The 25,373-nt window shown below is 49.4% G+C and overlaps 1 protein-coding gene across 2 annotated transcripts; it reads right to left on the bottom strand.

Annotated features, from left to right (window-relative positions):
* Window positions 1-1,796: 1,796 nt before the first annotated feature.
* On the bottom strand, window positions 1,797-25,015 carry EIF3L (eukaryotic translation initiation factor 3 subunit L). 2 transcript variants are annotated; one of them, XM_024579068.3, is made up of 13 exons: window positions 24,849-25,015; window positions 24,289-24,337; window positions 22,964-23,174; window positions 20,908-20,987; window positions 18,765-18,826; window positions 16,023-16,092; window positions 15,560-15,633; window positions 12,312-12,483; window positions 10,641-10,795; window positions 9,779-9,949; window positions 8,276-8,773; window positions 3,104-3,184; window positions 1,797-2,012 (listed from the first exon to the last, which is right to left on the bottom strand). In XM_024579068.3, the coding sequence occupies exons 1-13, from the start codon at window positions 24,879-24,881 to the stop codon at window positions 1,974-1,976; spliced, it is 1,695 nt and encodes a 564-aa protein (XP_024434836.1). In that variant the 5' UTR covers window positions 24,882-25,015; the 3' UTR covers window positions 1,797-1,973. The 2 variants fall into 2 exon arrangements, with proteins under 2 accessions (XP_024434836.1, XP_045043172.1); XM_045187237.3 differs by lacking the exons at window positions 20,908-20,987; window positions 24,289-24,337; window positions 24,849-25,015 and having other exon boundaries at window positions 22,964-23,172.
* Window positions 25,016-25,373: the final 358 nt, after the last annotated feature.

The following is a 25,373-nucleotide window of genomic DNA, read 5'->3' as shown; positions in this document are numbered from 1 at the left end:
CTGGCTGCCACAAGAGCCACAAGAACGGGGAGATCCAGAAAAGCTCAGGGAGTCTAATTGTGAGGGAGGAGTAACAACTGCGTGTGCACTGTAGCCCAGGCATCGTACTGGCCACTCGAATGTCATCTCACTCATTCCTCACAACTGCCCAGTGCGGCAGATCCCACATCCTCCTTTAGAAACAAGAAACAGGGCTGACAGGCGCAGAAATATGCAAGCAGGCACTTCCACCCCAAAGCCACACTGGTGCCCACCTCAGGGAACAGGCACAGCACTAACCCCGGGGATAAGGGAAGCCCTTTCGCCCAGCTCCCACTGCTGCCTGCAGTCGGGCTCACCGGGACAAGCCCCCGGGGCAGGCCCAGCCCTGGCTGGCAGCAGGCACTACCTAAGGCCCCCCAGGCGTACTGCACGCCAGTGGGTGACAGGGCACCTGCACGCCCATTACATCTCACAACCTGGGGACACAGAGCTTTCATTTTCAGACAAGGCTACCAGCCCAGAGAGGTCACAGAGAGAATCCGTGACACAATTCAGACTTGAATCCGGGTGGCATGCCTTCAAGTCAACGGTTCCTTCCAGGCTCGCAAGCTCCCTTCCTACTCCCTTCCTACCGGGACACGCAGGAGACTGACCACACACCGGGTAAGCACAAAGCCTAGCTCGGAAGTCACACCAGCCCTGGCTCTGGGAGGTAGGGACGGCCTCACCAGCTGTGTCCTTCCAAGTCACAGGAAATACCTCTTCTCTTCGGGCTAACACACACCAATTTTCATAGGTTATCAGTTCCCGTTTCACCACTGTGTCAGTCTCACGGTAGCCCTTTCTAAACTACCAGCACAAGTTTGGGTAACAAAAGCCCTGTCTTCACTACCTACTACCCTGACCTCGGTTGGACAAGCTATGTAATCACTCCAGGCCTCACCTTCCTCAACAAGGTAAGGATACCGAGTCCACCTATCGTCAGTGAGGTGGCGCATGCTGTGTGGAGACCCGCACAGGGCCAAGAACACTTCATCTTTGCCGGGTAGGTCGGGGACATGGCCGAGACAACCAGCCTCAATCAGGTTTTTAATTGTGGTGGGTCTGCACTATCTGCGCTTTGTCAGAAAAGCTTAGAGATCGGCTCCAACGGTGAACAGTGTGGGCTACTAGGTTTTGAGGTGCAGAAGACGCCATCTCAGGGAAGTCCCCAAGATGGCAGGTCCCATCAGGGCGGCTAACTGGAGGGAAGGCAGCGAGAGTGCAGACCGACCCGCTCAGCTGGGACCGGCTGTGAAGGCGACGGCAGGCCCGCTGGAGTGCCCAAGGCACTGAGGGTGCGAGAGGCTGCACTCGGGGAAGGAGTCAGAAGACCCGGCCAGCAGGACAGTGGAAAAATGTAGTCATTTGGAGTCAACTCTTGGCCTTTACAGAACTATGTGACCGCGACTGAGTCACTCAACCCCTGAGCCCGTTTCCTCGTCAACCAGAAGGGCGTACTGCCGCTAAAGCTGAGCCACGAGGCATGAGCAAGCACGTGGACTCCTCTCGGCAGCGGGGGTGGCGCTGCCGCTAGCGTGCACACAGATTCCGGCAGGCAGCTCAATGCGCACAGGTTCCAGCGAGGTGCAGGTACGACACCGAATGCGCAAGTGTCCCGAGAGCTGTGCGGTGCTGTGTGACACGGATCAAAGGATTCAGGGCGCGCACCAGCAACCGACGCACTGGGAGAGAGCGTCATGCACACGGGAGATGACCTACTGTTGCCCTCGCCCACAGCTGCTCCCCAACAATAACGAGATGACAAATCTGGCTCCAGAGAAGATCCTTTACTGAGACTTATTCCAAACATGTCAGTCTTTGAAGCGAATAAACTTCAACTCGTTGACAGGCTGATGGCGGAGCTACGGAAGCACTTCGCAGTGGCCAGAAACACTCCCCACCGAGGACGACAGGAACACAGGCTCCTGACTAATGCAGGCGTGAATGACTCAGGGTCTCTGTCCCATCTTCTTCAGGGTTCGATTGAGCTAGGAGAGAGAGAAAAGCAGAGTTACACAGGGAGCTTGCACCAAACCTTTCCTACAGCATGAGCGATCGCCAGGTCAAAGACCTCGGGCCAGCCCCCTAAAGCCAGGGAAGGGGTCTCTGATGTGAGCGTGGGCGGACACTCCGTGTAAAGCCCCGGTCAGGTCCTCCATCAGGCATTAAGAGGGCCTCTCACAGTCCTTGCAGGGGGTTCTTCTACCCGCACTCCCACTCAGCACACACATCCTACACTGCTCTGCCCACGGCAGACACAGGAAAGGGATCGGAGTGGCCAGACTTGCCAGAGCCACATCACGACCCTGGAGGAGGAGCCTGGTGGCATGGACCACAGCACAGCAGTGATCTCTGCCGGAGGATTCAAAGCACCAGGACACAGTGGCTCCAGCTATGGCCACAAAGAGACCCAGTCCCCTTGGAGTGTTTGGCCGGACCCACAAGACCTCTCGTAGGTCTTGGAATGCACCAAGTCTGTCAAAACAGAGCTGCGCCCTGTGCTCTGCCTGCAGGAGCTGGCCAGACCTGTCTGGGCTGCAGAGTAAGTGCCAAACGGGGAGGGATGGGCGAGAGCAGGCAGCAAATCCACCCATATTAGGAAATAGCAGGGAGGGAGAGAAGGCTCGGTGGCCATCCACAGAGGGAGATCTTGGAAAGAGATGCCCCAGAGAAGGCTGACACAGCAACTCCTAAAGGCCCAACCCCGTTCCCCAAACCCCAAGCAGCCAGCCAGTCTAGCTCAGAAACTTAAAGGGTCAATTTTGGGCTTTCTTTTTTTAAAAAAGAATTTATTTATTTATTTTTAGAGAGAAGGAAAGGGAAGGAGAAAGAGAAGGAGAAACATCAATGTATGGTTGCCTCTCTCACGCCCCCTACTGGGGACCTGGCCCACAACCCAGGCATGTGCCCCGACCGGGAACTAAATCGGCAACCCTTTAGTTTGTAGCCCAGCATTCAATCCACTGAGCCACACCAGCCAGGAAAAGTTTGGACTTTCTTAAAAATAAAAGTGAAAACTCCTCACCCAGTTCCCGACCTCTGTCCCCAGGCCACACCCCCTCACTCTCAGACCTCTCACCTCCTCAAATTTGTGAATCTGCCGGATGAAAAAATCCCCATAGCGCCTGGCGACTTTGGTGTCTGCGATGTGGATCATGTCCTGTGGGAAAAGCACAGTCAGATGACAGCGGTGAGGCGGAGCCGCTCACGGACTTGCAGATAACCAGGGCGCTAATCACCGCCCAGAAAGTGCTCTCCCAGCTCATGGCAGCTCCTTCTTTCTGGGTGACCGACTCCATTTTCTTCTTGTTAACTCACTATTGTTTTCTAGTCTTTTTCAGTGAACGTGAATCTTGCGGCAATAAAAACATTTAAAACAGCACTCTATTCTCACGCACAGACTGCAAATGAGGCCAGATTTGACGTGCTGTTCTTTAGCTCAGAGTATTTTGTTGAACACCATCTTACTTCTAAATTCCTACATAATCCAAGTTAAGACCCGAGAACCTTCTGAATCATTGACAGGACTTTTTTTCAAGTCGAGATTGAAAAAACAAAGCACCCTGCCCCTAACGTCAACAAAGAAAGCAGCACTTTGCCAAAGATAAACCTGAACCAGGAAGCGGAACAATAATAAAAACAAAATGTGCAACTAAACCTTTTTCACGCAGGGACTCTGAATCGTATCACTGTTATCAATTTAACCTAAGTATAATTTCATAGCAAAATTTCATTAATTATAGTCAAGCTAATTCTTGGGAGATGTGTTAAAGACGATCCAGATACCTGGCACTAGTCCATCTGGGTCGCCAGGATGTAGGAGAGTAGCAGGTTGCTGATAGCGCCAAGAATGCGCGTAAGCAAGCCGCTGGGAATACACTGAACGGGTGCGCGAGGTTGCTGATGTGAGACCACAGGGGACAGACAGTTTTGTTTGATTTTTTAAAAGCACGATTTAAAACACTGAGAAACTTCCACTACTGATGTGTTTCTTCTTTTGTTGAGAGTGTTCATATCGAGGACACTTGTGACAAACACCAAGTCTTCCAAAAGCCATAAAGTCTAAACGAGAGGGTTAGGTCTAACAGGACGAGCTTCCAGAAACAGACAACCCAAACCGACCCGGCAACCAGGTGTATACCCGAGAGCATGTTCACACGAAAATGTGCGTGCAATGTTCACAGCAGCATCACGCGCAAGAGCCAGAAGGTGAAAACTCAAAGTAATGAACAGACAAAACATGACACTGTCTCACCGTGGCCACACTCGGGAGTCAGGTGCCGACACGCGCTACAGCCCAATGAAACGTGCAAATATGCTCGATGAAGGAAGTCAGGCGCAAAGCCCACGTGTTTTATGATTCCATTTTTATGAAATATCGGGAACAGACAAATCCAGAGACAGAAAGCAGATTACTGGTTGGCAGAGATTAGGGGGAAGGGGGAACTGGGAATGCCTGCTAACGGGCAGGGAGTTCGTTTTTGGGGTGAGAGAAGTGCTGTGGGATTACAGTGGAGACAGTTACACGACATTGTGAACACACTAACAGCCATCTAAAAAAACTGTCAAAAAAGTTATTATGTTTACATCAACACACTTCCTGAAAACAACTAAAAATGTAGGAAAAATTATTTTTTTAAATCTCCTTATAGCATCAAAGAATTGAAAAGAGAATGAAGAACTATTTGAAAGAAAACAGAAGCTATTCTCCCCAAGCACAGAAGCTCCATCTGTGCTGAGGGCATTTGCTAACCCTACAAACTTGGACAGAAGGGACAGACCACGGCCAGGGCCATTCTTAACAGAAGACCCTCCTCATAATGCTGGGATCCTACAGGGCTCCATCCTCAAGCTCAAAGGAAACCCGAAGAGACCTGCCATCCCACTCTGGACACCAAGCAATGCTTGTGAGTGTGGGGAGGGGCATAAAAGAAAAACAAAAAAAGAGACCCACCCCTGAGACGTTAGAAACACAGGGTGATTCTTCTGACAATCTATAGCCTGGGCTTGTCTCCTAGCTGGTCCAGGGTTCATTCAACAGGCTGTGAGCTCAGTCCTCAGTGGTCCCATACCAATGACATTCCTAGGTGCCTTTAAGAGGCAAAAGCAAATACTCCTCAGAGAAATTAGTATTCTCCCTAGTCTTCAAAGAATGCCAACAAATTTTATTTCATTGACAATGAACCCTCCGCAGTAAAAAATAACCAGGCACATAAGGACTCACTGCACCATGACTAAAAAAATATTAGAGAAAGAAAGAAACAGAGCTGAAGAGATTAATTAGGGTTACAGTGATCAATCATAGGAAAATTATCCAAAATAAAGGAAAGAGATGGAAGAAGGGTTTAAGAGACATAAAGAATAGAGTGAGATCTACGTACATTAAATTGAAACTCCAGAAGGAAAAGAGAGCAGAGACAATATGGAGGGAATATCAGCAAAGGATATTCTAGAAGAGATGGAAGATACCAGTCCACTGATTTTAACAGACTGTTATTAAGTCCTTATCAAGGTTCCTAGTATGTCTGAATATTTTCTTTATTTATAAGTATAGACAATGGGTTGGCCAAGAAGTTCATTTGTTTTTTTTCTGTGTGATGGTTCTAGTAGAGCTTAGCTGTCTTTAATTTCATTCGAAACAATTCTGTCCTGTTCTAGTTGTTTGCTTAGTTTTTGTTTTTATTCTTTGGGTTTAGCTGTTGATAGTTTTTAAGTTTGTTGTCATTCTACTGTTCATAGTTTTGATCATCTTCTTTTTCTTAGGTAAGTCCCTTTAACATGTCATATAATAAGGGCTTGGTGATGATGAACTCCTTTAACTTGACCTTCTCTGGGAAGCATTTTATCTGCCCTTCCATTCTAAATGATAGCTTTGCTGAAGAGAGTAATCTTGGTCCTTGCCTTTCATGACTTGGAATACTTCTTTCCAGCCCCTTCTTGCCTGCAAGGTTTCTTTTGAGAAATCAGCTGATAGCCTTATGGGAACTCCTTTGTAGGTAACTGTCCCCTTTTCTCTTGTTGCTTTTAAGATTCTCTCCTTATCTTTAATCTTGGGTAATGTAATTATGATGTACCTTGGTGTGTGCTTCCTAGGGTCCAACTTCTTTGGGACTCTCTGAGCTTCCTGGACTTCCTGGAAGTGTACTTCCTTTGCCAGATTAGGGAAGTTCTCCTTCATTATTTATTCAAGTAAGTTTTCCATTTCTTGCTCTTCCTCTTCTCCTTCTGGCACCCCTATGATTCGGATGTTGGAACATTTAAAGTTGCCCCAGAGGTTCCTAAGCCTCTCCTCATTTTTTTGAATTCTTGTTTCTTTGTTCTGTTCTGGTTGAATGTTTACTTCTTCCTTTTGCTCCAAACTGTTGATTTGAGTCCCAGTTTCCTTCCCATCACTGTCGGTTCCATGTACCTTTTCCTTCATTTCACTTTTCATAGTCTTCACTTTTTCCTCTATTTTATGACCATACTCAACCAATTCGGTGAACATCCTGATTACCACTGTTTTTAATTCTGCATCTGATAGGTTGGCTATCTCTTCATCGCTTAGTTGTATTTTTTCTGGAACTTTGATCTGTTCATTTGGGCCATTTTTTGTATTTGCACCAAAACAATTTTATTAAATTATTTTGACAGCTGTCATTATCAGTGTGCATTTTAAAAATAAATCAAAATTGGTGAATTTTTGTGTAGCCATTTTAATATTAAAGATGGAAGAAAATATGCAATATTTTGGGCATATTATGCTTTATTATTTGAAGAAAGGTAAAAATGCAAAAAAAAAAAAGGTACAAAAAAAAAATTTGTTCAGTGTATGAAGAAGGTGCTGTGACTGATCAAATGTGTCAAAAGTGGTTTGTGAAGTTTTTGCTGAAGATTTCTTGCTGGATGATGCTCCACAATCAGGCAGACTAGTTGAAGTTGATAGCAATCAAATAGAGACATTAACTGAGATCAACATTATACCATGCAGGAAACAGCCAACGTACTCAAAATATCCAAACCAATAAAGTTATGGGTGAAAATGAAAAAACGTGTCTTTAATTTTATGGAAAAAACAATAGTTTTTACGGACGTGTTGGCCGGCCCAGTAGATGGGGAAACAAAGAGGGGAGATAATGTTTCACGGAAGAGCGGTCCTAGGAGTCTAGCATATTTTAGGTCTGAAAAACACCTCAAGAAAACAAAACAACTTACTTCTTTAAAAAAAAAGCTCACTGGGTCATTAAAATGCCCAACTTGGACTCAAAATCCCAGCAGTGAAAACCAATACTGTTCCTCACCCTACCTCTCCCCTGGGGAGGAAACCACTGCTACGCTGATTGTGCACCCTTCCGGAAGCAACTCTGCCTACACAAGCCTATACGGTACCTAAAAACAAACAAAAACTAGACGGACCATCGACAATAAAGCCATACTTGTCCTTGCTGTAATAGCCCAAACCACCCAAACACCCATTAGCAGCAAGAATGAAAAGCGGCAGGCAGTGACTGCAGTGGATGCTGGACTATCACAGAGCAGTGAGCATGAATGCGCTGCCGCTTCGCGCAGCCACACCGGAGGCGAGGCTCTCAAACACAAAGCTGAGCAAGAGAAGCTAGACGCGAAAACAGCACATACCGTACAATTCCATTGTAAGGGGCTCAAAACCAGGCAGCACTGATCCGGGATGGTACAAGTCAGGGCGACGGCTTTCCACTCGCTAAGTGCTTCCAACAGTCAGCCTACAACACCCCTGCCCCCACCTTTCTTCTCCCCATCTCACCTCCAGCTGCGGCCTCCTCTCAGGCCTCTCCACACACCGTGCTGTCCCTCACACACACACCACACCCCGGGGCTCACTCCCGCCCCAGGGCCTGAGCTCTAACTGCTCCCTCTGTGTGGAATGCTCTGTCCCCAAATATTTGGCAAAGCGCCTCACCTCCTGCAAACCTTAGCTTCAATCTCACTCTCTCAACAAAGCTGATCCTGAGCACCTAATTTAACACTCGCCCTGTGCCCTCCACCGCCATTGCCCTGACTCCACAGCACCTGGCAACTTCTAACCTACGTGGTTTGCTTAGTTACAAGGTTTACGTCTGTTTCTTAAAACTTGCACATCAGCAAAAGGGCAGAGACCTTTGTTGATCTGGTTCACGGATACATCCCAAACTCCCAGAGCAGTGGCTGGAAGACAGTGGTGGCTTAATGCATATTTACTGCTAATGGGTGACCAGAGAGGGCCCCGGAGAACCCAGCCCAGGGGCGGCCATACCTTATCGATGTAGAAGTCAACCTCAGAGGCTGACTGAAATTCGCCATCTAGGGCGGAGATGCCACTGGTCCACACCAAGTTCTTCATTTTGTGCTTGAAGACAAGCAGCTGGATCCGGAACTCCTGCTCGGTGAGGTCCAGGAAGCCGGCCAGCTTGGCCACAGGCATAGTGGTGTAGAGCTTCAGGAAGCTGCGGATGGTTGAGAGCTGGGCCTGCTGCTGCACTTCATCAGAAAACACCTTCAGCTGCTGCAAGAAGGGCTCCTTGTGGTAGTTGGGGTGCACATTGTCATAGTTGGGCACCACGGGAGACAGGAATTTGGGGCAGGAATAGCTGAAAAGTTCCTCGTAGACCTGTGGGTCACCTTTCTGCATGCGCAGCATCTTATCCCCGTATTTCTCCCGCAGCTGGAGGTGAATGCTCTCGTCGATACGCATGGGGTACATGGTGAGGGCGATGGCCAGCAGCGCATGCATCTGCTCGTTCTGCTTGTTAATCTGAGGGTGGGGGTGAGATTGGCGCAGCGTCAAATGAAGAGAACTTTCTGAGGCCCTGCCATCCCCACAAGCACACTGCCCAGATCTCTGACTTCTCCCCTAGTCTTGTACCAGGTAGTTAACTTTTCCAACGTCTCTCCCAAGCCTCCCTCCAGCTCCGTTCAATCCCGGCCTAGTTCTGGGTCCCCCTCAGTTGGATTCTTCACTGGTAACGCTTAGTCTCTCCATCTGCCACTCACATCACTGGCAGGCCATGCTTCCCACACCAGTTATGACTGAGTCACCCAGAAGCCTTTGCTGGCACCTCAATGCCTACAGTATAAAGACTAAATACTTCAGCTGTGTAATGAAGGCTGCCCCAGAATCTAACCCTTCAATTCAACTACTCTTCTGCTCTCCAGCCAAAAGGGTTTATTGTATCGCTCCATCACCACATATTCCCAAGTCTCAACAGCTCAGCTCTGCCTAGGATCCATTCTCCTCCATGCAAACTGCTTGAGCGAAACACCCATATCTAACTCACTTTTAAACACCCACAGCAAATTGTTCCTGAATAAATAAATGTAGGCACTGCCCTGGCTGGTGTGGCTCAGTGGATTGAGTGCCGGCCTGCGAACCAAGGGGTTGCTGGTTCGATTTCTGGTCAGGGCACATGCCTGGGTTTCAGGCCAGGTCCCTGGTAGGGGCGGTGTGAGAGGCAACCACACATTGATGTTTTTCTCCCTCCCTTTCCCTCTCTCTAAAAATAAACAAATAAAATCTTAACAAAATAAAAATGAAAAAAATAAATGTAGGCACTGATGGAGGATAAACCAGAGTTAAAGGATACTATCATCAAGGTGTTAATATCTGAGGTAACAGACTTAACAAAAAACTCCTCGAGGAGGCCAGCCGTAAAGACATCATTGCGTAGGAAAAGCACACTAAAAGGGCCCAAGTTTAGATGGTGTTCACCAAAAACTGGGCACAGGCGCCGAGGGGTCAGGCGCTCGGAGGCCCCCTTACCATCTCATACTTGTACGTGGTCCTCTGGAACATGCTCTTGGTCCTCTGGATGTAGAGGAGGATGTTGGCAAAGACCCGGATGGCGTCCTGGTAGCGACGCATCATCAGATATGCAAAGCCAACGTAATAGTAGGTGGTTACCTGGCACTCAGGCACACGGGAGTACATGCTCTGTGGAAGGAGAGGGAAGAAGCCTGCGTGAGGCCCAGACCAATTCGTCCCAGGTGGGACCTGAACACCAGGGGCGCCTGACGTCAGCTGGAGGCAGAGGCCCTGGCCACAGACCGGACTGCTCTCCAGTCATGTCACGTGACCCAAGGCCTCCACGTTCACAGCTGCAACAAAGGGACTGGCCCAGGTGACCAGAGCTAAAATCTTTCAGCTCTAAACCCTCTACACCTCAGTGTTTTTTCTTCCTTGCTTTCTACTACTTGCTTTTGTAAATAAGCCGTAAATAAGTCCTATAAGGAAACAGACATGTCAATGACAGACACATGCAAGTCAAACAAAAAGGTACTGGTATTTATGTGGCTAGGAAACACCACCTCGGTTAATCATATCACCATTTAAACCACCTTAGAACTAAGTCCTTTCGTTAATTAAGACTAGGGAAACGTGAGGAGTAAAAATCTGCCATTATCACTCTGTCGTGGAAGCAGCATCAAAGGACTACTGCATAGTTCAGGTACGCATCAGCGAGAAACCCCCTTGTCCGGGCCAGGTGTTCACTGCAGCGGTGTCCCAGTTCTCAGTTCTCCTCTGGCCTGGGGAAGAGTTCTCTTTCACCCCCTGACACTTGTCCCAACAGATGCAGATGGACTTTCTGGCCCTGAGGAGATGGGCAGAGGAAACAGGTAATTACCTTCTTGTTCAGCTCAATATTCTCTAGCACCTTGATGGCCTGGTAGTAATCCCCCAGCAGGGAGTGCAGACGCAGCAGCCCCACCAGGCTGAAGTAGCCAAGCATCTTGTAGAGGGAGTGCCGTCCATACTCCCCAGCCACGCTCTCGGGGTCCCCTGAGAGAGACAGACACCGAACGCTGCAGCGGGACAGGTGAAGACGGGCAAGCTGGGCCCAGCCCGACTGTCACTCAGTAAACTCCTCCCTCACTGGCAGCCTCTCCAGCTTCCTGCCGTAGGGAGTAACTCTGCCTTCGGAGAACTACCAAGGAACAGCGTGCCTGGCCCTCTGCTGATCTTGTATTTACCTATAGTTGGGTGGAGGGCAGCCGGTCTTTTATTTTTTGGCTCCAACACACCTGAGAATATGAAAGGCCCCTCTCATCAATGAGTGACTTGTCCAGGCCCCTCCTTTTGGGAAGCTCACGAGGTCAAAACGATTCTCCTAATAACACGAAGATGCTCTCTGCCTTTCCCGCTCAGCTGAAACTGGCACCAATGATGCAAAAACAGGGCCGGGAAACACTACTGACCACTGGGCATCAGCCAGGTGGTGGTCGCAGCTGTACCAGCAGTCACTCTATTCTTTACCCCACACACCTGCAGTAAAAAAAACTAGCTAATTTTTCACAGAACACCATTTTTACTTAAAAGAATAATGGATGCACAAACTAAAGTTACTTAGATTTGGGTAATTAGCAGTCATTTTCTCAAAAATGAATAAAGGCCAGCCTGTTACACTTCAGTGAAAGCAACTGACAATGTCTGCTGCCAAAGAAAAAATTGGGCTTTTAAGAAAAAACAGACGTTTATAAAACTTGTATCCACCACTATGAGCTCAACCGCTTCCAAACAGACTCATCTTTTGAGGCTGATGGTAAAAGTGGCGAAGAAGTCTATATAAAGCTGTACCACGGCACATGTCAGTCCCTGCAAAGTCCTCACAGCTCAGTGTCCCAGTGTCTCACAAAGGTGTGCACGCGTGAAAGGCCCACTCAAGCCGCAGGAGAACCCAGGAAACTTTAACGCGCCAAAGTAAAAGCTTGCTGCTCAGGCTTCAGACCCTCCCTGCCGCTGGCCTGCAGACCCCAGCACTCGTCAGGCCCCACTGCGGCGTCAGAGCCCACCCACACCCCCGGAAAGGCTGCTGAAAGCCTCTCCCTGCACCAGCTAAGAACCTGCAATGCCACATTCCCTCATCTACTTTGGGCAAAACAGCAAATTGCAACAGATTGGAAACAGGAATAGAAATGAGAATCCATTCTCTTCTAGAAGCCAGACACTAAAGACACTTGCAAAAATGCCACTGCTCTCACTGAAAAATTTACATAGATAAATATACACCACTCTGTGATTCTCTCGATCTACTAGGAGCGCACAGTGGTCCCGACAGCAGAGAGCTAGAACAGTGTGTACTCTCCGCAAGGGCCCCGGAGAGACAGCAGGAGAGCCTGAACGCACGTCTCTGAAGCGCTGCTTCGGGCCGCCAGCCGACCACTGCCGAGCCAGTCGGCTACCGCTCCCCTCCAGACACCGAAGGGGAACCACAGCCCACTGCCCGGGAGGAGGTGGTGGCTCCTCCGCACTCCGTGTGGCCCCTGCTCACCGGGAACACGTGGCAGGCAGCACTCACCCCCGCTCGTGTACACCTCCAACTGCCGGTTGATGTTGGACTTGTCTACCAGGGAGTGAAGGACGTTGAGGACACTGTGAACATTCCAGATTTTGGGGTTGGAACGAAGGAAGTCGATCTCCTCCTCCGACTTCTTGGCGGTCTTACAGCGGTACTGACTGAATGACTGAAACTGGGGAGGAAGAAGGGAAAGACGGATGCAGCAGTGGCAGAAAACCCGAGTGGCAGCCCGGGGCACAATGACTGCTGCCACTCACGCCGCACCTCTCGGAGCACCGCTTGTTTTTCAGAGCCGTCTTGGTTTAATTTAAGCTCTGAGTTTTGTCATTACTAAATGTGTTGGCTATTCCACAACTAAGTAAAAATCTCTAAGGTTAGAGGTAGTTTGTGGGGAAAATAACATTCACTTGGGAGTCAGACACAGCCTGACGTCACTTCGTGTCTCTGAGCCCCACAACGCAGTTAGCCAGGCCACCAGAACCAGGTGGTTCCTGACAGGCCGCTGTTCACAGGCGGCTCTGCACATGAGCGGCGATGCGGCGGAGAGGTGGCAGGTGCCCGTGTGTGTGAGTCTTCTCTACCAGAGCTGCCCATTAACTCTCCTGGAACAGGAACCAAGCCGAGCCACCTCTGTGCCGATCCCAGAGCCTAGCCAAACGTAAGACAGACGCCGGGAATACGCCACAGGCCTTCGCGTGGGACAGCGGTTCTACCGGACCGGCATGGGGAGAACAGCACGAGGCCGCCTGCTCAATCAATCAGAGTTTTTAAAAGCGCCCTGGCCGATGCTGGCGCACACTCAGGTCTGGAAACCAGCGACACAGAAAGCTCTGTGTCCTGCACGGCCCAAGATCGTGCTTCAACTCTAAAGTGCTATCTTCCCCTAGGAGTGCGCAGTGGTCCCGACAGCGGAGAGCTAAAACAGTGCGTACTCTCCGCAAGGGCCCGGAGAGACAGCAGTGCCTGCACGCACGACTCAGAAGCGCTGCTTCTGGCCGCCAGCCGACCACTGCCGAGCCAGTCGGCTACCGCTCCCCTCCGAACACCGAAGGGTATAGGAGAGAAGACTGTCAAATTTACAATAAACAAAGAACAATATCCAGAATACATAAGTAATTCTCATAAATTAGTACGATAACCCAATAGAAAAATAGGCAAAGGATACTGATGTTCAAAGAAAAACAGGATTAGTCTATGCACAGGGGAAAGTGCTCAGTCTCTTTGCTTATCAGCAAAATGTAAATTAAATTGAAAGTACCATCTTCTCCATAAAACTGACAAAAATTAGACCAACAGCATCCAGTATAGAGAGCGAGCTCCCAAAGGCTGCTGGTAGTAGCATAATTTGATACAGCCTTTCCAGAGGGAAATGTATTACGCTCTGTTGAAATTCAAACTGACTGCAACGTTCTGTATCTTGATTGTGGTTGTGGGTACTCTCGTCGTATTTCATCAATTACACCCTTAAATCGACACATTTATTGTATGTGAATTGTGCCTCTATAAAGTCGACTTTTTAAAATTTAAAAAGCAAATATCCTTCAACCAACAACCATACTTTTAGCGGTCCCTTGGGATACGCCTGTGTTTAACACACAAGGATGCACACTGTTCCGGTGCCTGTCACAGTGAAAACCAAGAGCCCACACGGCCACCACCGGAGGGGCACACCCGCACCAGTGCACCGCACCACAGGACACGGCAGGTCTCCGCACAGCCATGTTCAGTGTTGCTCCAAGCCGTAGCACAGCGCACGTATAGCAGGCGCCGTTCTCAAGTGCTGTATTTTACACGCACACGTTAACGTAAACGCCGGAGAAACACTAGCCCAGTCCCTGTCTCTCCAGACAAGACCTGACGCTTCTGCAGAGGAAGACACTTTCCTCTTATCTGCAGTTTAGAAAAACATAGACTGTCTAAAACACTATGAGCCCGTTCATGTATCACTTGTAGCGATAAAAACAAACAGAAGAGGGTGGCAGGAAGAGCCGCTCAGCTCACGGGGCACCCACCTGGCTGGGAGGAATTGCCAGGCCTTCACTGGCCAGTCTTGGTTAGAAAGGGAGCACCTCAAGCCCCTTAGCAAGAGAACGCCAGCTAAATAAACCGAGGGAATTACGATGACCTTAAGAGGGATGAAGAAGCTTAGCACCGATGATCTTCCCTGACGTGCTGCAAGCCCACGGGACTGCCAACCTTCTACAATCTGCCAGATCAGGGGCTGACACAGGCCGAGGAGCCAGAGAGGAAAAAGGCCGGTGTGGTGGGCGGCCTAAACCGCACAAAGGCGCTGAAGCCTCACCTAGAGTGGAAAGCGTCTTTTTTTTTAAAAAAAAAAGAAGCTTCTTTCTCAGAGAGCCCCCAGAAGGTTTTCTCAGCTCACCGATCACAACTTAGCAGCACTTTGGTCCATGTTCAAATGTCATCTTTAAGAAACTGATTCCCCTGAAATACACAGTGTGACTGTCCCCATAAAACACATGGAAAACAGGTATTTTTCCAAAATTAATTATTTTATTTTTTTATCTGTTACATTTTAAAGAATAAAACTGGGCTAAAAGAAGGTGAACAACAGTGACACTGGCCACAACCACACAACACACACCGAGTGGCTACACCGTGACAGGCACTGCGCTAAGGACTTCACACCTAACCCCCAGTCACCCTTCAACAACCCGTGTTATGGAAACCAAGGCACACTGTGGTCAGTAATGTGCCCAAGGTCCAGGGCTTGTGAACAGCCAAACTGGACAGTCTGCCCCAGGCTCCATGGCCGCAGCACCCCACGTCGGCCACCGTTCTCAGTGGAACGTCAGCACAGTGCCCCGAGTGGGTGAGATTTTATTCTGATCTAGCATGTACCTAGGTAACCACTATCAGGATACAGAACATTTCTGCTTCTGTAGGCAAGGAAAGTGAGGCTTGGAAAGCTTAACTAGCATTTCACCGTTACAGAGCGACCAGGTGGCACCTGGCCCCCAAACCTGGAAGACCCCTGTTCTTCCTGCCACACCACCTCTCAAGGTCAGTTAAAAGCTCAACTCTTCTGACTTCCAAGTTCCTCCCTGGAGCTCTTAGGCCTCAGTGACTCTTCAGAGAACCACGACAGAGGAGCCCACCGCCACGGGCGATTTCAGACTGCGGTGGGTGTGTTTTCACACGGTGCCCCTTTCAACAACACAGGCAATGGCAGCAGCACCCTTTGCTCTAACAAGTTACTTCAAACCAGGCCAAGGACTGACAGATACCTGGTAGATGAACTCATCGATGATGTCCCAGAGCCACTGGTTGGGTAGTTCAAGGGGAGCAGGACCATCAGCATCTACACAGAAAATCACACGGAAGTCAGACCAGAGGAAAGGACTACGCCCACTCAGTAAGGCTGCAGAGCACTTTGCAATTTTTCTCTTAAAAAGGCTGGCCCTGACTGGTGCGGCTCAGTGGGTTGGGTGTGGCCCTGCAGACTGAAATGTCACAGGTTGGATTCCTGGTCAGGGCACACACCTGGGTTTCAGGCCAGGCCCCCAGGTCGGGGCGTGCGAGAGGCACATTCCTTTCACACATTGATGTTTCTATCCCTCTCTTTTGCCCTCCCTTCCCCTCTTAAGGCATCCGCCCCCCCTCCTGCACATTAAATCCTGCTAAATTAAACTGTACGCCAATACTAGGCTTTATCACACCCTCCCCAACTCGGCCAAACCCTAGACTCACTTAGAATGTAGTTGAAGAGATTGCAGTAGTTATAATAGGATTCAAACCTCTGCTCCAAGGAAGGTCCCCCCTGTAAATAAAGAGAGCAGAGACATCAGGACATACGTAATTCATTTAAATGTTACTCATGGCCTGCCATGATGGCTGAACACAAATACAGGTGAGCTGATGTCTGCTCTCCCCTTAGTACGCAAAGGGCACTGAAGTGAGTAAGTGCGGTAGCAATTCAAAGGAGCACTGAATGCCAGTCTTCATGGTAACAACCCCAACCAAACATTAGGGAACAGGCATGCAGACCTGGTAAAGCAGAGGAGGGAAGGTGTTTCAGCAAAGACAGTACTAACAAAGGCAAAGCAGTAAAGTGAAGGCTGGAGTAAGAGGAGACAACGCTGCACGGGCTACAGTGAACTACACCGGCCCACAGAGGGAGAGGTTTTCCAGGGCCAGATAAGAATCTAGGCCGGGGGGGGGGGGGGGGGGGGGGGGCGAGCAAATCCTCCACCACCTGTTTCTGCAAATAAAAAGTTTTACTGGAACACAGTGGTGAGCGCTCACCGGCTACGGCTGCTCGAAAGGCACAGCGGGATAAATCCGACAGAGACCACCGCGGCCCTTAGTCTGAAACACTCTGGCACTTCACACAGGAGGCCACTGACCCCCAGTCAAGACTGGAATGGTGCAGGCGCCTGAGAACCACTGCGGGTTTCTGAGCTGGGGAACGTGATGCATGATGCATCCACACTGGAGCGGAGAGAACACTGCCTGGCCACCTCAGCTGCACCGCTTAGGAACGCAGCGTCCTGACAAGGTGTGCCGTCTCTCTAACAGGAGATCATGTAGTGCCCGAGAGGGGAATGCTCTCTCAATGAAGAGCCTCCCTCTAGGCTTTCAAACTGGTCACGTATTTGGTGCCCAGCAAAGAGGTTACAGGGTCAATAAACCTCTGCTCAATCTTCATCTACCGACCACAGGGAAGACCAGAGGTGGTCAGACCAGCTACACTATGCACTCCGACGCCTTGGTCTTCCACAAGCAGCCGTATCACACAGGAGGCTAGATCCTCAGCCTAGCCCTCCCAGTACCTGCCCCACAGCGTCAGTGGTAGGGGGGACTCTACCGTCTCAGATAAGGTACTCAGAGATCTCACAGGGATGCCAGAAGAACATGGCGCCCTGCGTTACTCTGGCAACAGAACTCCTCCAGCTCCCACTCCTGATGGCTGCTCCTCCCCAGCAGGAATCTAGTCAGCCAAGTGGTCCTCGGGGACAAGAGGTGAGCAACTGTGAGTAGCTGGGACCTCGTTTCTAAGGAGAGAGATCACAGTGCCAGTTTCTTTCCCTCGCACAGCCACACACACGCTCCAACGATTAACGTGTCGCCCTCAAGGGTCAGGCACCGGATCAGGGCAGAGAACAGGACAAGGCCCCTGCCCTGGTGGAGCTTACCCCTTCAAGGAGGAAGCAGACAAAAAGCACGTAAACAAATTATAAAATATCAGCTAGTGACACGTGCTCCGAAGTGCCACAGAGTATGGCCAGGAGCCCCGGGAAAGTGCCAGGAAATGAAACTGGCAAGTTGAGTCAAGGGCCAGTTCCCGCGCGACCCTAAGACTTGGCATTGTACTCTAAGCAGGACGGGAAGTCATGACAGGATTGAGGAAGGGGGTTTAGTGACGAGACCGGGATCAAAGGATCATGCTGGTTACCAGGCTGAGAAAAAGCCCAAGTGGGGAAGAGTGGAAAGCGACACCAGCTGAGAGGCTCCGCAGTGGTTCAGGTGTGAGGGGCCCAGCCTTGAACTAAGGCGGCAGCAGTGGTGGCGGAAAGAAGTAGTTGGTTTGAAGAAGTATGTTAAAGGTACGGCTGAACAGGATTTCCTGCAAGACTGTTGTGAAATGAGAGAAAAGTCAAGAATGATACAAGTAACTGGGGGAACAGTGGTATCATTTACTGAGACCATCGACATGGACAAACAGGTTGAGAGAGAAAACAGAGTTCCGTTCGGGGCATGTCACACCTGCGATGACGGTCGGACAGCCAAAGGCAGGTGCCGAGCACGCAAGCGATCACGTCGGGATCGGGAAGGACCGGCCCTAAGACGAGATCTTTAAGTCACAGGTGTACACAAGCAGTGCAGACGGTATTTTAAGAGGCCTCCGGCACTAAACTTTCGAATTAGGAAGTTAAGAATCAAACGAGTGCCCGAAGTTGAGGTAGGGCAGTAAAAAGAACACCGGCGTCACAGTAAGGCAGGTCTGGGTTCGAGTTTTGTCACTTGACTAATGCTGGGAATTGGAGAGAAAGCACCTCTCTGCACCTCAGCCTGCCCCCCTCACAGGACCACTGCGAGGGTTCGAGAGGTGCAGGTGCCTGCGCCCAGCTTCACTCATGTTTCAGGGGAAGGCGGCTCAGGGGCGATGCGCTCAGGGGCAAAAGAAAAGACACCCCAAACAAAGGCTGTGATGCACCATGAGCGCGGCAGCCTGCAACTCAGCGCACGGCCACTCGCACCCGGCCCAGGGGAGTGGGCGTGGGGAAGTGAAAGAGGACGCACAGGCCCCACAGTGTCCCAGTCTGGCTGGGACACATGCCAGCCTTCCAGGCTCAGTTGTCCCACTGCCACTTCTTACAAGAAAATATGCCCACTGCTTTTGGACACTGAACCAGTATCAACTAGCAACCGTGTTTAGGGAACAAAATGGCACGAAGTTAAAAAAACTGCCAGCAACACTGAGATACTCACACTGACTTTGGCATATATGTGCCTGTAGTAGAGTTCTTTGTACAAAATCAGGAAGACAGCATCTGGAAGAGATGGCAGAGGGGGACTCGGTGACCCACAGAACTAGGGTCTTCGGGCAGGTTCAGCCCCCTGGGGGCAGTAAAGGAATAACCGCGATTTTAGAGAACACTACAGCTTCCACCTAAGAATACATACAAGAAAATTCGTTTCTCGAGGGACAGAGACTTGACTTCAGGTGGTGAGCATACAACAGACAAACAGATGTCTTATGATAAAGTTGTACACCTGACGTTTTTGTGATGTTATTAACCAATAAATTTAATCGAGAAAAGAAAATTCATTTCTCATTTTACTCTTTCAACCTCAGGTCAATCTAATTCAGGCCCATTTCCGTTCACCATCTAGGGACCTTGGGCACACAGCTGCTTAAGTAAGTCCGCACAGTAGTCCTGGCTACGGCTCCGTGAAAAGCGGCACGAGGCTACCCGTCAACACTGCAGACACGCAGTATCACTGACCTAGCCGGACCTCAGCTGGCATGTGGGGACCCAGATTTCTGGGGGGTTCCCACCACCCTGGTAAGGGCATTCTCTCTGCTGTGCCTAAACTGTGCCAACACGGTTTACTCTGAGCACCTCCTTTTCCTTCAGCGAGTCTGGGATTTCGGTAACTGTTAGGCAGGGCGTGTGCTTACATGACGAGCCCCCCACAAAACCCCTGGACACTGAGTCTGTAATAAGCTTCTCTGGTAGATGACTTGTCACAGCTGTCGTTACAATTCCTTGCTTGAGGAATTAAGCGCTCCTGAGTGACTACACAGGAATGGAAACTGGCGCCTGGCTTCCTCTGGATTTCTGGGCACGTGCTTTTCCCTTTGCTGATTTTGCTGTGTCCTTTCGCTGCAAACCCTGAGAGCGTGGGGACAACTGTATGCCGAGTACTGAGTCCTCCTAGCAAATTGTCAAACCTGGGGATGGTCTTAGGAACCCTGGAGATGAAGAATCCCCTCCAAAAATACAACAAATAAAAAAATGGAAAGGGACATTCAGTCCATGTAAAGAAAGGAACAAACCAGTTACAGGTAAGCCTTTAATAGCACAGGTTTGAACCGCGCAGGGTCACTTACATGTGGAACTTCTTCAGTGAACACCTGTACTGTTTCGATTGTGGTCGGGGGTCCGCAGATGAAAAGGACCAACTACACGCAGTGATCTACGCCAGTTGACATAGGGGACTTGAGCATTCGTGCATTTTGGTATTTGCAGGGGGTGCTAGAGTCAAACCCCTGCAGATACGAAGGGACAACTTATGTTTCTGGGGAATCAGAAGTTACATGCACTCCTGGCCAATGTGATTCAGCTGGTTGGAATGCTGTCCCATAAACCAAACGGTCACAGGTTCGATTCCTGGTCAGGATATATGCCTCAGTTGTGGATTTGGACCCTGGTGGGGGCCCGGATGAGAGGCAAACAAACGCTCCATGTTTCGCTCCCTCTCTCCCCGCCTCCCTTCCCCCTCTCTAAAACCAATAAGCATGTTCCAGGTTGAGGATGAGGAAAAAGTAAAGTTACATGCAGCTTTGCCTGTATGCAGGCTCAGCACTCCTAACCCCTGCACTGTTCAGCAATCAGCTGTATCCTTATTTGCATATATATGTATAGAGTACCACGGGAAGGATAAACAAAAAGAATGATAATACTAGATGGCTCCAGAGAATGAAACTAAAGACTTGGGGACAGAAGTGGGTTGGGGTTGGGGGAAGACGGGTGGTTACACCAAATCTCCTTTTATACTCTAGAGTACTATGAATCCTTACCTGTTTAAAAACACATGATGAGCCCTGGCTGGTGTGGCTCAGTGGATTGAGCACCAGCCTGCAAACCGAAAGGTTGCTGGTTTGATTCCCAGTCAGGGCACATGCCTGGGCTGCGGGCCAGGTCCCCAGTGGGGGGCGCTCAAGAAGCAACCACACATTGATGTTTCTCTCCCTCTCTTTCTCCCTCCCTTCCCCTCTCATGAAAAATAATAAAAAACATTTTTTTTTTAAGTGAACAAAACAGACACAGATCATCCCAAGCTTCCAATGACCCCCAGTCATAGGATCCCATCCAGCACCCAGGACAAAGGGCTCACTCACACCTACCGTTGCCAACCTGCGGAGCAATGGCTTCTGCCTCAGGCCAAGGTGTATTCTTGAAGAATCTTTCTGTCAGCTTTGTCCAGCTGAAAGCCAAGCAGAAAAATTCTAGAACTCAAAAGCAAGGACCAGAGAGAGGCATTTTTACGGACAACGACCTAAGCTCCGAAAAGGGAAGATGTCAGAGAAACAGAGTAGGCCTGAGCCTTCCACACCTACAAGTCGCCTCAACCCAACTCTGCCTCAGACTGTCTTTCTTAACGCAGTAGAACACCCCCTTTCTATCAGTGAGGTGCCCACAGCACTCTTCAGGGTCATCTCTTGCCTCTGCACATGAACACCGGCGCTTGCTATTCCCTGATCTGAGAACTACTCTTCAGACACTCCCACCCCTCCCTTAGCAATACCAGTTCCACTTCTAGAGCACTGTGCCTCTTCCCCTCTGGATTGAGCACTGGACTGCGAACCAAAGGGTCACTGGTTTGATTCCCAGTCAGGACACATGCCTGGGTTGCAGGCCAGGTCCCCTGTAGGGGGCGCGTGAGAGGCAACCGCACAATGATGTTTCTCTCTCTCTCTCTCCTTTCCTTCCCCTCTAAAAATAAATAAATAAATAAAATCTTTATTAAAAAAACCAAAAAACAAAACTTAGCTCAGTTATTGGAAAACTTTACAGTTTTGGAACAATCAGGTATATGAATTTACTTTTCTAACTGTGAATGTTAAGAAATCTAAACAGAAATCAAGTATTTCTACTGCACACAAATTGAGATGTTATAAATGTAAAAGATGGGTTTTAAAAAACTTAGTACAAAGTAAAATATCTTAATAATTTAATGATTATGTATAGAAATATTTTAGCTATGCTAGATTAAATTATTAACATTAATTTCACATAATTCTTTTTATTTTTTAAAACATAACTGATGAGGCCCTGGCCAGGTAGCTGGCTGGTTAGAGCATCATCCCAATACAAAGTTGCGAGTTCGATTTCCAGACAGGACACATGCAAGAATCAACTTGCACAAATCAGCGTAACAACAAACCGATGTTTCTCTCTCTCTCTGTCTCCCTAAATTACAAATGTGGCTAGCACTGTATTTCTATTGGACAGCAATGGTCTATACATTTCTACCAGAAAGACCCAAGGGATGAAGGAAATACAGGTCAGGGATTAACCCCCATTCACTGACCCAATAGGTTTCTGGTCGCTTGCTTTCTAACCATCCTTACAGAAATTGCTTAAATTCTATTTCCTTAGTGAAGTCTTTACTGACTACCCCAACCCCGACTGCCCTGTCTCATCTCTAATGCCCATCACACAAGGGCAGCCCCTCATAACCAGAAGCAACCAACCACTTGAAGCTCAGCTCACCCTGTTATGCACTGAGAAGATATATGGCACGGTTTAGAAATTAGGCCCTAGCCTTGGCTGGTGTAGCTCAGTGGGTTGAGCACCAGCCTGTGGACAAAAAGGTCGCAGCTGGATTCCCAGTCGGGCACGTGCCTGTTTTGCAGGCCAGGTCCCCAGCAAGGGGCGTGCGAGAGGCAACCACACATTGGTGTCTCTCTCCCTCTCTTTCTCCTTCCCTTCCCCTCTCTGTAAAAATAAATAAATAAAACCTTTAAAAAAAAAGAAGTTAGGCTCTAGAATTAAATGGTGCAGGTTCAAATCTCAGCCAACCAGTTAAAAACTATCTGACTTACCCGTTCTGTGCTATTTCCTCATCTGTAAAATGAGGAAAACAACAGTACCCACTTCATGGGGTAACTGGGAAAGGTAAGCAGATAAACACAGGGAAAACACTCTGCACACTGCTTGACCTGTCCTGGTCACGCACACGAACTGCTACTGTAACTACTGAGAGTGATGCTGTTTTTGGCCTTGCACAAATTCTGGGGATACAGAGTCCAATAATATAACATGTCCCTAGCCCTAAGGAACCACAGAAAACATTCTCTTTACGGAAAAATGGTTCAGCTGCACCCCCTTTTTACGGGCTGTAACACTAAGCCAGTCCTACCCACCCAGAAAGAGATCATTTCAGCCAGCAGCCCATACCTGTTCTCATAGATGTCCTGGATCTCATACACTTTCTGGTCAATGACATCACTGGAGACACGACTTGCCTGTAGCTCATACACCTTCTGGTCAATCAAATCGGAGACGGTTTTGTGGAAATACTGGATGAAGTTTTTGATCACTTCAGGGATCACCTGATAGGTCTGCTGTTCATACTGACGTTCGTAAGCCAGATCCTGCTTTGGATCTCCTGGAGGTTGGACACGATAAACACTTTACAAACCGCTTTCAGACGAGATCGGGTGTGTTCAGGGGGTATGGCCGTAGACACAAACCGCTTTCAAACCCACATACACGATATAACCGAAGGGCAAGACCAACCCCAAACTAAGCTCAAACCTATAAAATCAGACATAACTCCTCTTTTAAATGTAACATAATATAATCCTCCCAAAGGCACTCGCAATACCATCGCCCCATTTCTTCACACCCTTTCCACTAAAGTCATTCATGCATTACCTGTTTCTCCACCAGAACCTAAAGTCTACGAGGGAAAGAACCACGTCTACCTTGTGCCCAGATGTACCCTCAGGACCTAGAAGAGCTGTGTGTGTTGCGGGGGGCAGGACTGTGGGCAGGAACAGAAAGTAGTAGGTACTTAACAGTATTTGAATGAGTAAACCACTGCCATCTTCTACCTATGTGACTCGGTACCAGTCACTAAACTTCCCTGTGCTAAGTTTTCGCCTCTGTATAATGGAGACAACATTTGTTTACATACTTCACAGAACTGCTGTAAGCACTAAATGAGATTCTTCACACAAAGTACACAGAACAAGGCATGGCAATTACTACGTGTAAAGTAAATCAAGTCACTATGACATTGCAGAAAACCTCAAAAACCTTCCAAAAACATTAATTTTGGGACCTGGACAGAGAAGCTCGGTTGGTCAGTGCAGTGTCCCAATACATCAAGTTTGTGGGTTCGATCCCTCGTAAGGGCACATACAGGAATCAACCGATGAATGCATAAACAAGTAGAACAACAAACTGATCTCTCTCTCTCTCTCTCTCTAATCAACTTTTTAAAAAGAGATTTCGTTTAGGCTTGGTTTGAATCAATTTAATTTTTTATAAACAAAGAAAAATTACAGCTAGGATAGAGTAATCCTTCCCTTCCGCGATGTTTAGATGGACCACAAAAAAACCTTGTTTACTAGACTCCCTACCACCTCCTGCTGAGAGCTAATAACAGACTCCAGCTCCAGACCATCAAGAAAACCAGTTCCCCAGCAGCGCCGCTCAGCCACTGAGGGGCCAGTCCCTGCAGGTACCCGGGGCACCGGACAAACTCGCAGACTCACCTGTGTGCATATCATAGTCGCCTGGGTAGGCGTAGGGATCATATGCCGCCTGTTAACGAAAAAGAGAGAGCGTCACTAATTTGTGAATCCAAAATGCTGGTTCTAGGGCTCATGAGCCGAGCAGGTCCTAAGGATACAAAGTTGGATCCAGCGCAGTCCCTGCCTTTGAGAACTCACAAGCTTGTGAAGAAAGAGAGTAGAGACAATGACAACAACGTTTGGGTGAGTAAGGCAGAGCACAGCGCCGGAAGACTGGGGAATCCGCGGGCTTTGACAAGACTGGGCCCAAACCGTAAGAGCCCGGCTACAGAAGCACGGAACCCACAACCAGCCTCGGACCAGGACAGGCCAGCGGACCGGACACGGGAAGTGGGCGGGCAGAGACAGGGCTGAGCAGGAGCCGGCAGGGTGGCAGCGGCACGCGTGTCGCGCCGGCCAGGCTGGAGCTGGTCGCGGCCCCTAGGGGCTCCCGGAGGGCGGACTCGGGCTCACCGCGAGCCCAGAGTCCAGAGAGCCCCGCCCCCGTCGCGAAGCCCGGCGCCCACTCAGGACTAGGTTACCTCGGACTCGTAATCATCCGCGGGGTAAGACATGGCTGCGAGGCCCGAGAACAAGGCCGGAAAGAGCGAAAGAGCAGCCTGCGCCTGCGTCGTGGGGCCGGAAGTTCGGCCCCTCCGGGGCCTGCGGGAGACCGGAAGCTCTTCCGCGACGGCGCGCGATCCGAGACGGCCACGTTAGGAAAGGCGAAATCTGCGAACGCCTAAATTTTTCTTTCTTCAAATAGAGGCTTTACAAAGAAGGCGACGCTGAAGTAATTGCGCGAATTCAGGAGTAAGGGCGTGAAATCGTTCAGCATAATAAACTCTGGGCAAAGAAACCCAAAGCGATGCCACACAAAAGATGGCTGAGAGCTGCTTCGGGTCGATTTCCCGCGTGAAGGGAAATTCGGGTAGAGAGGGCTTCGTGTTGAATTTAGGTGTAAGCGCTTTGCCTGCGACGACAAATATCTTCAAACGTTCTGGCCTCGAAAGACTAAACTTACTGGGTGTTAACGTGGAGACTTGGTCCCATGCAGTGGGAATGCA

The sequence above is a fragment of the Desmodus rotundus genome, chromosome 3 (assembly GCF_022682495.2).
Source record: "Desmodus rotundus isolate HL8 chromosome 3, HLdesRot8A.1, whole genome shotgun sequence".
In the NCBI taxonomy this organism is placed as follows: domain Eukaryota; kingdom Metazoa; phylum Chordata; class Mammalia; order Chiroptera; family Phyllostomidae; genus Desmodus; species Desmodus rotundus.
Note: the sequence above shows the minus strand (reverse complement) of the source record. Positions and strands in the feature narration are given on the sequence as shown.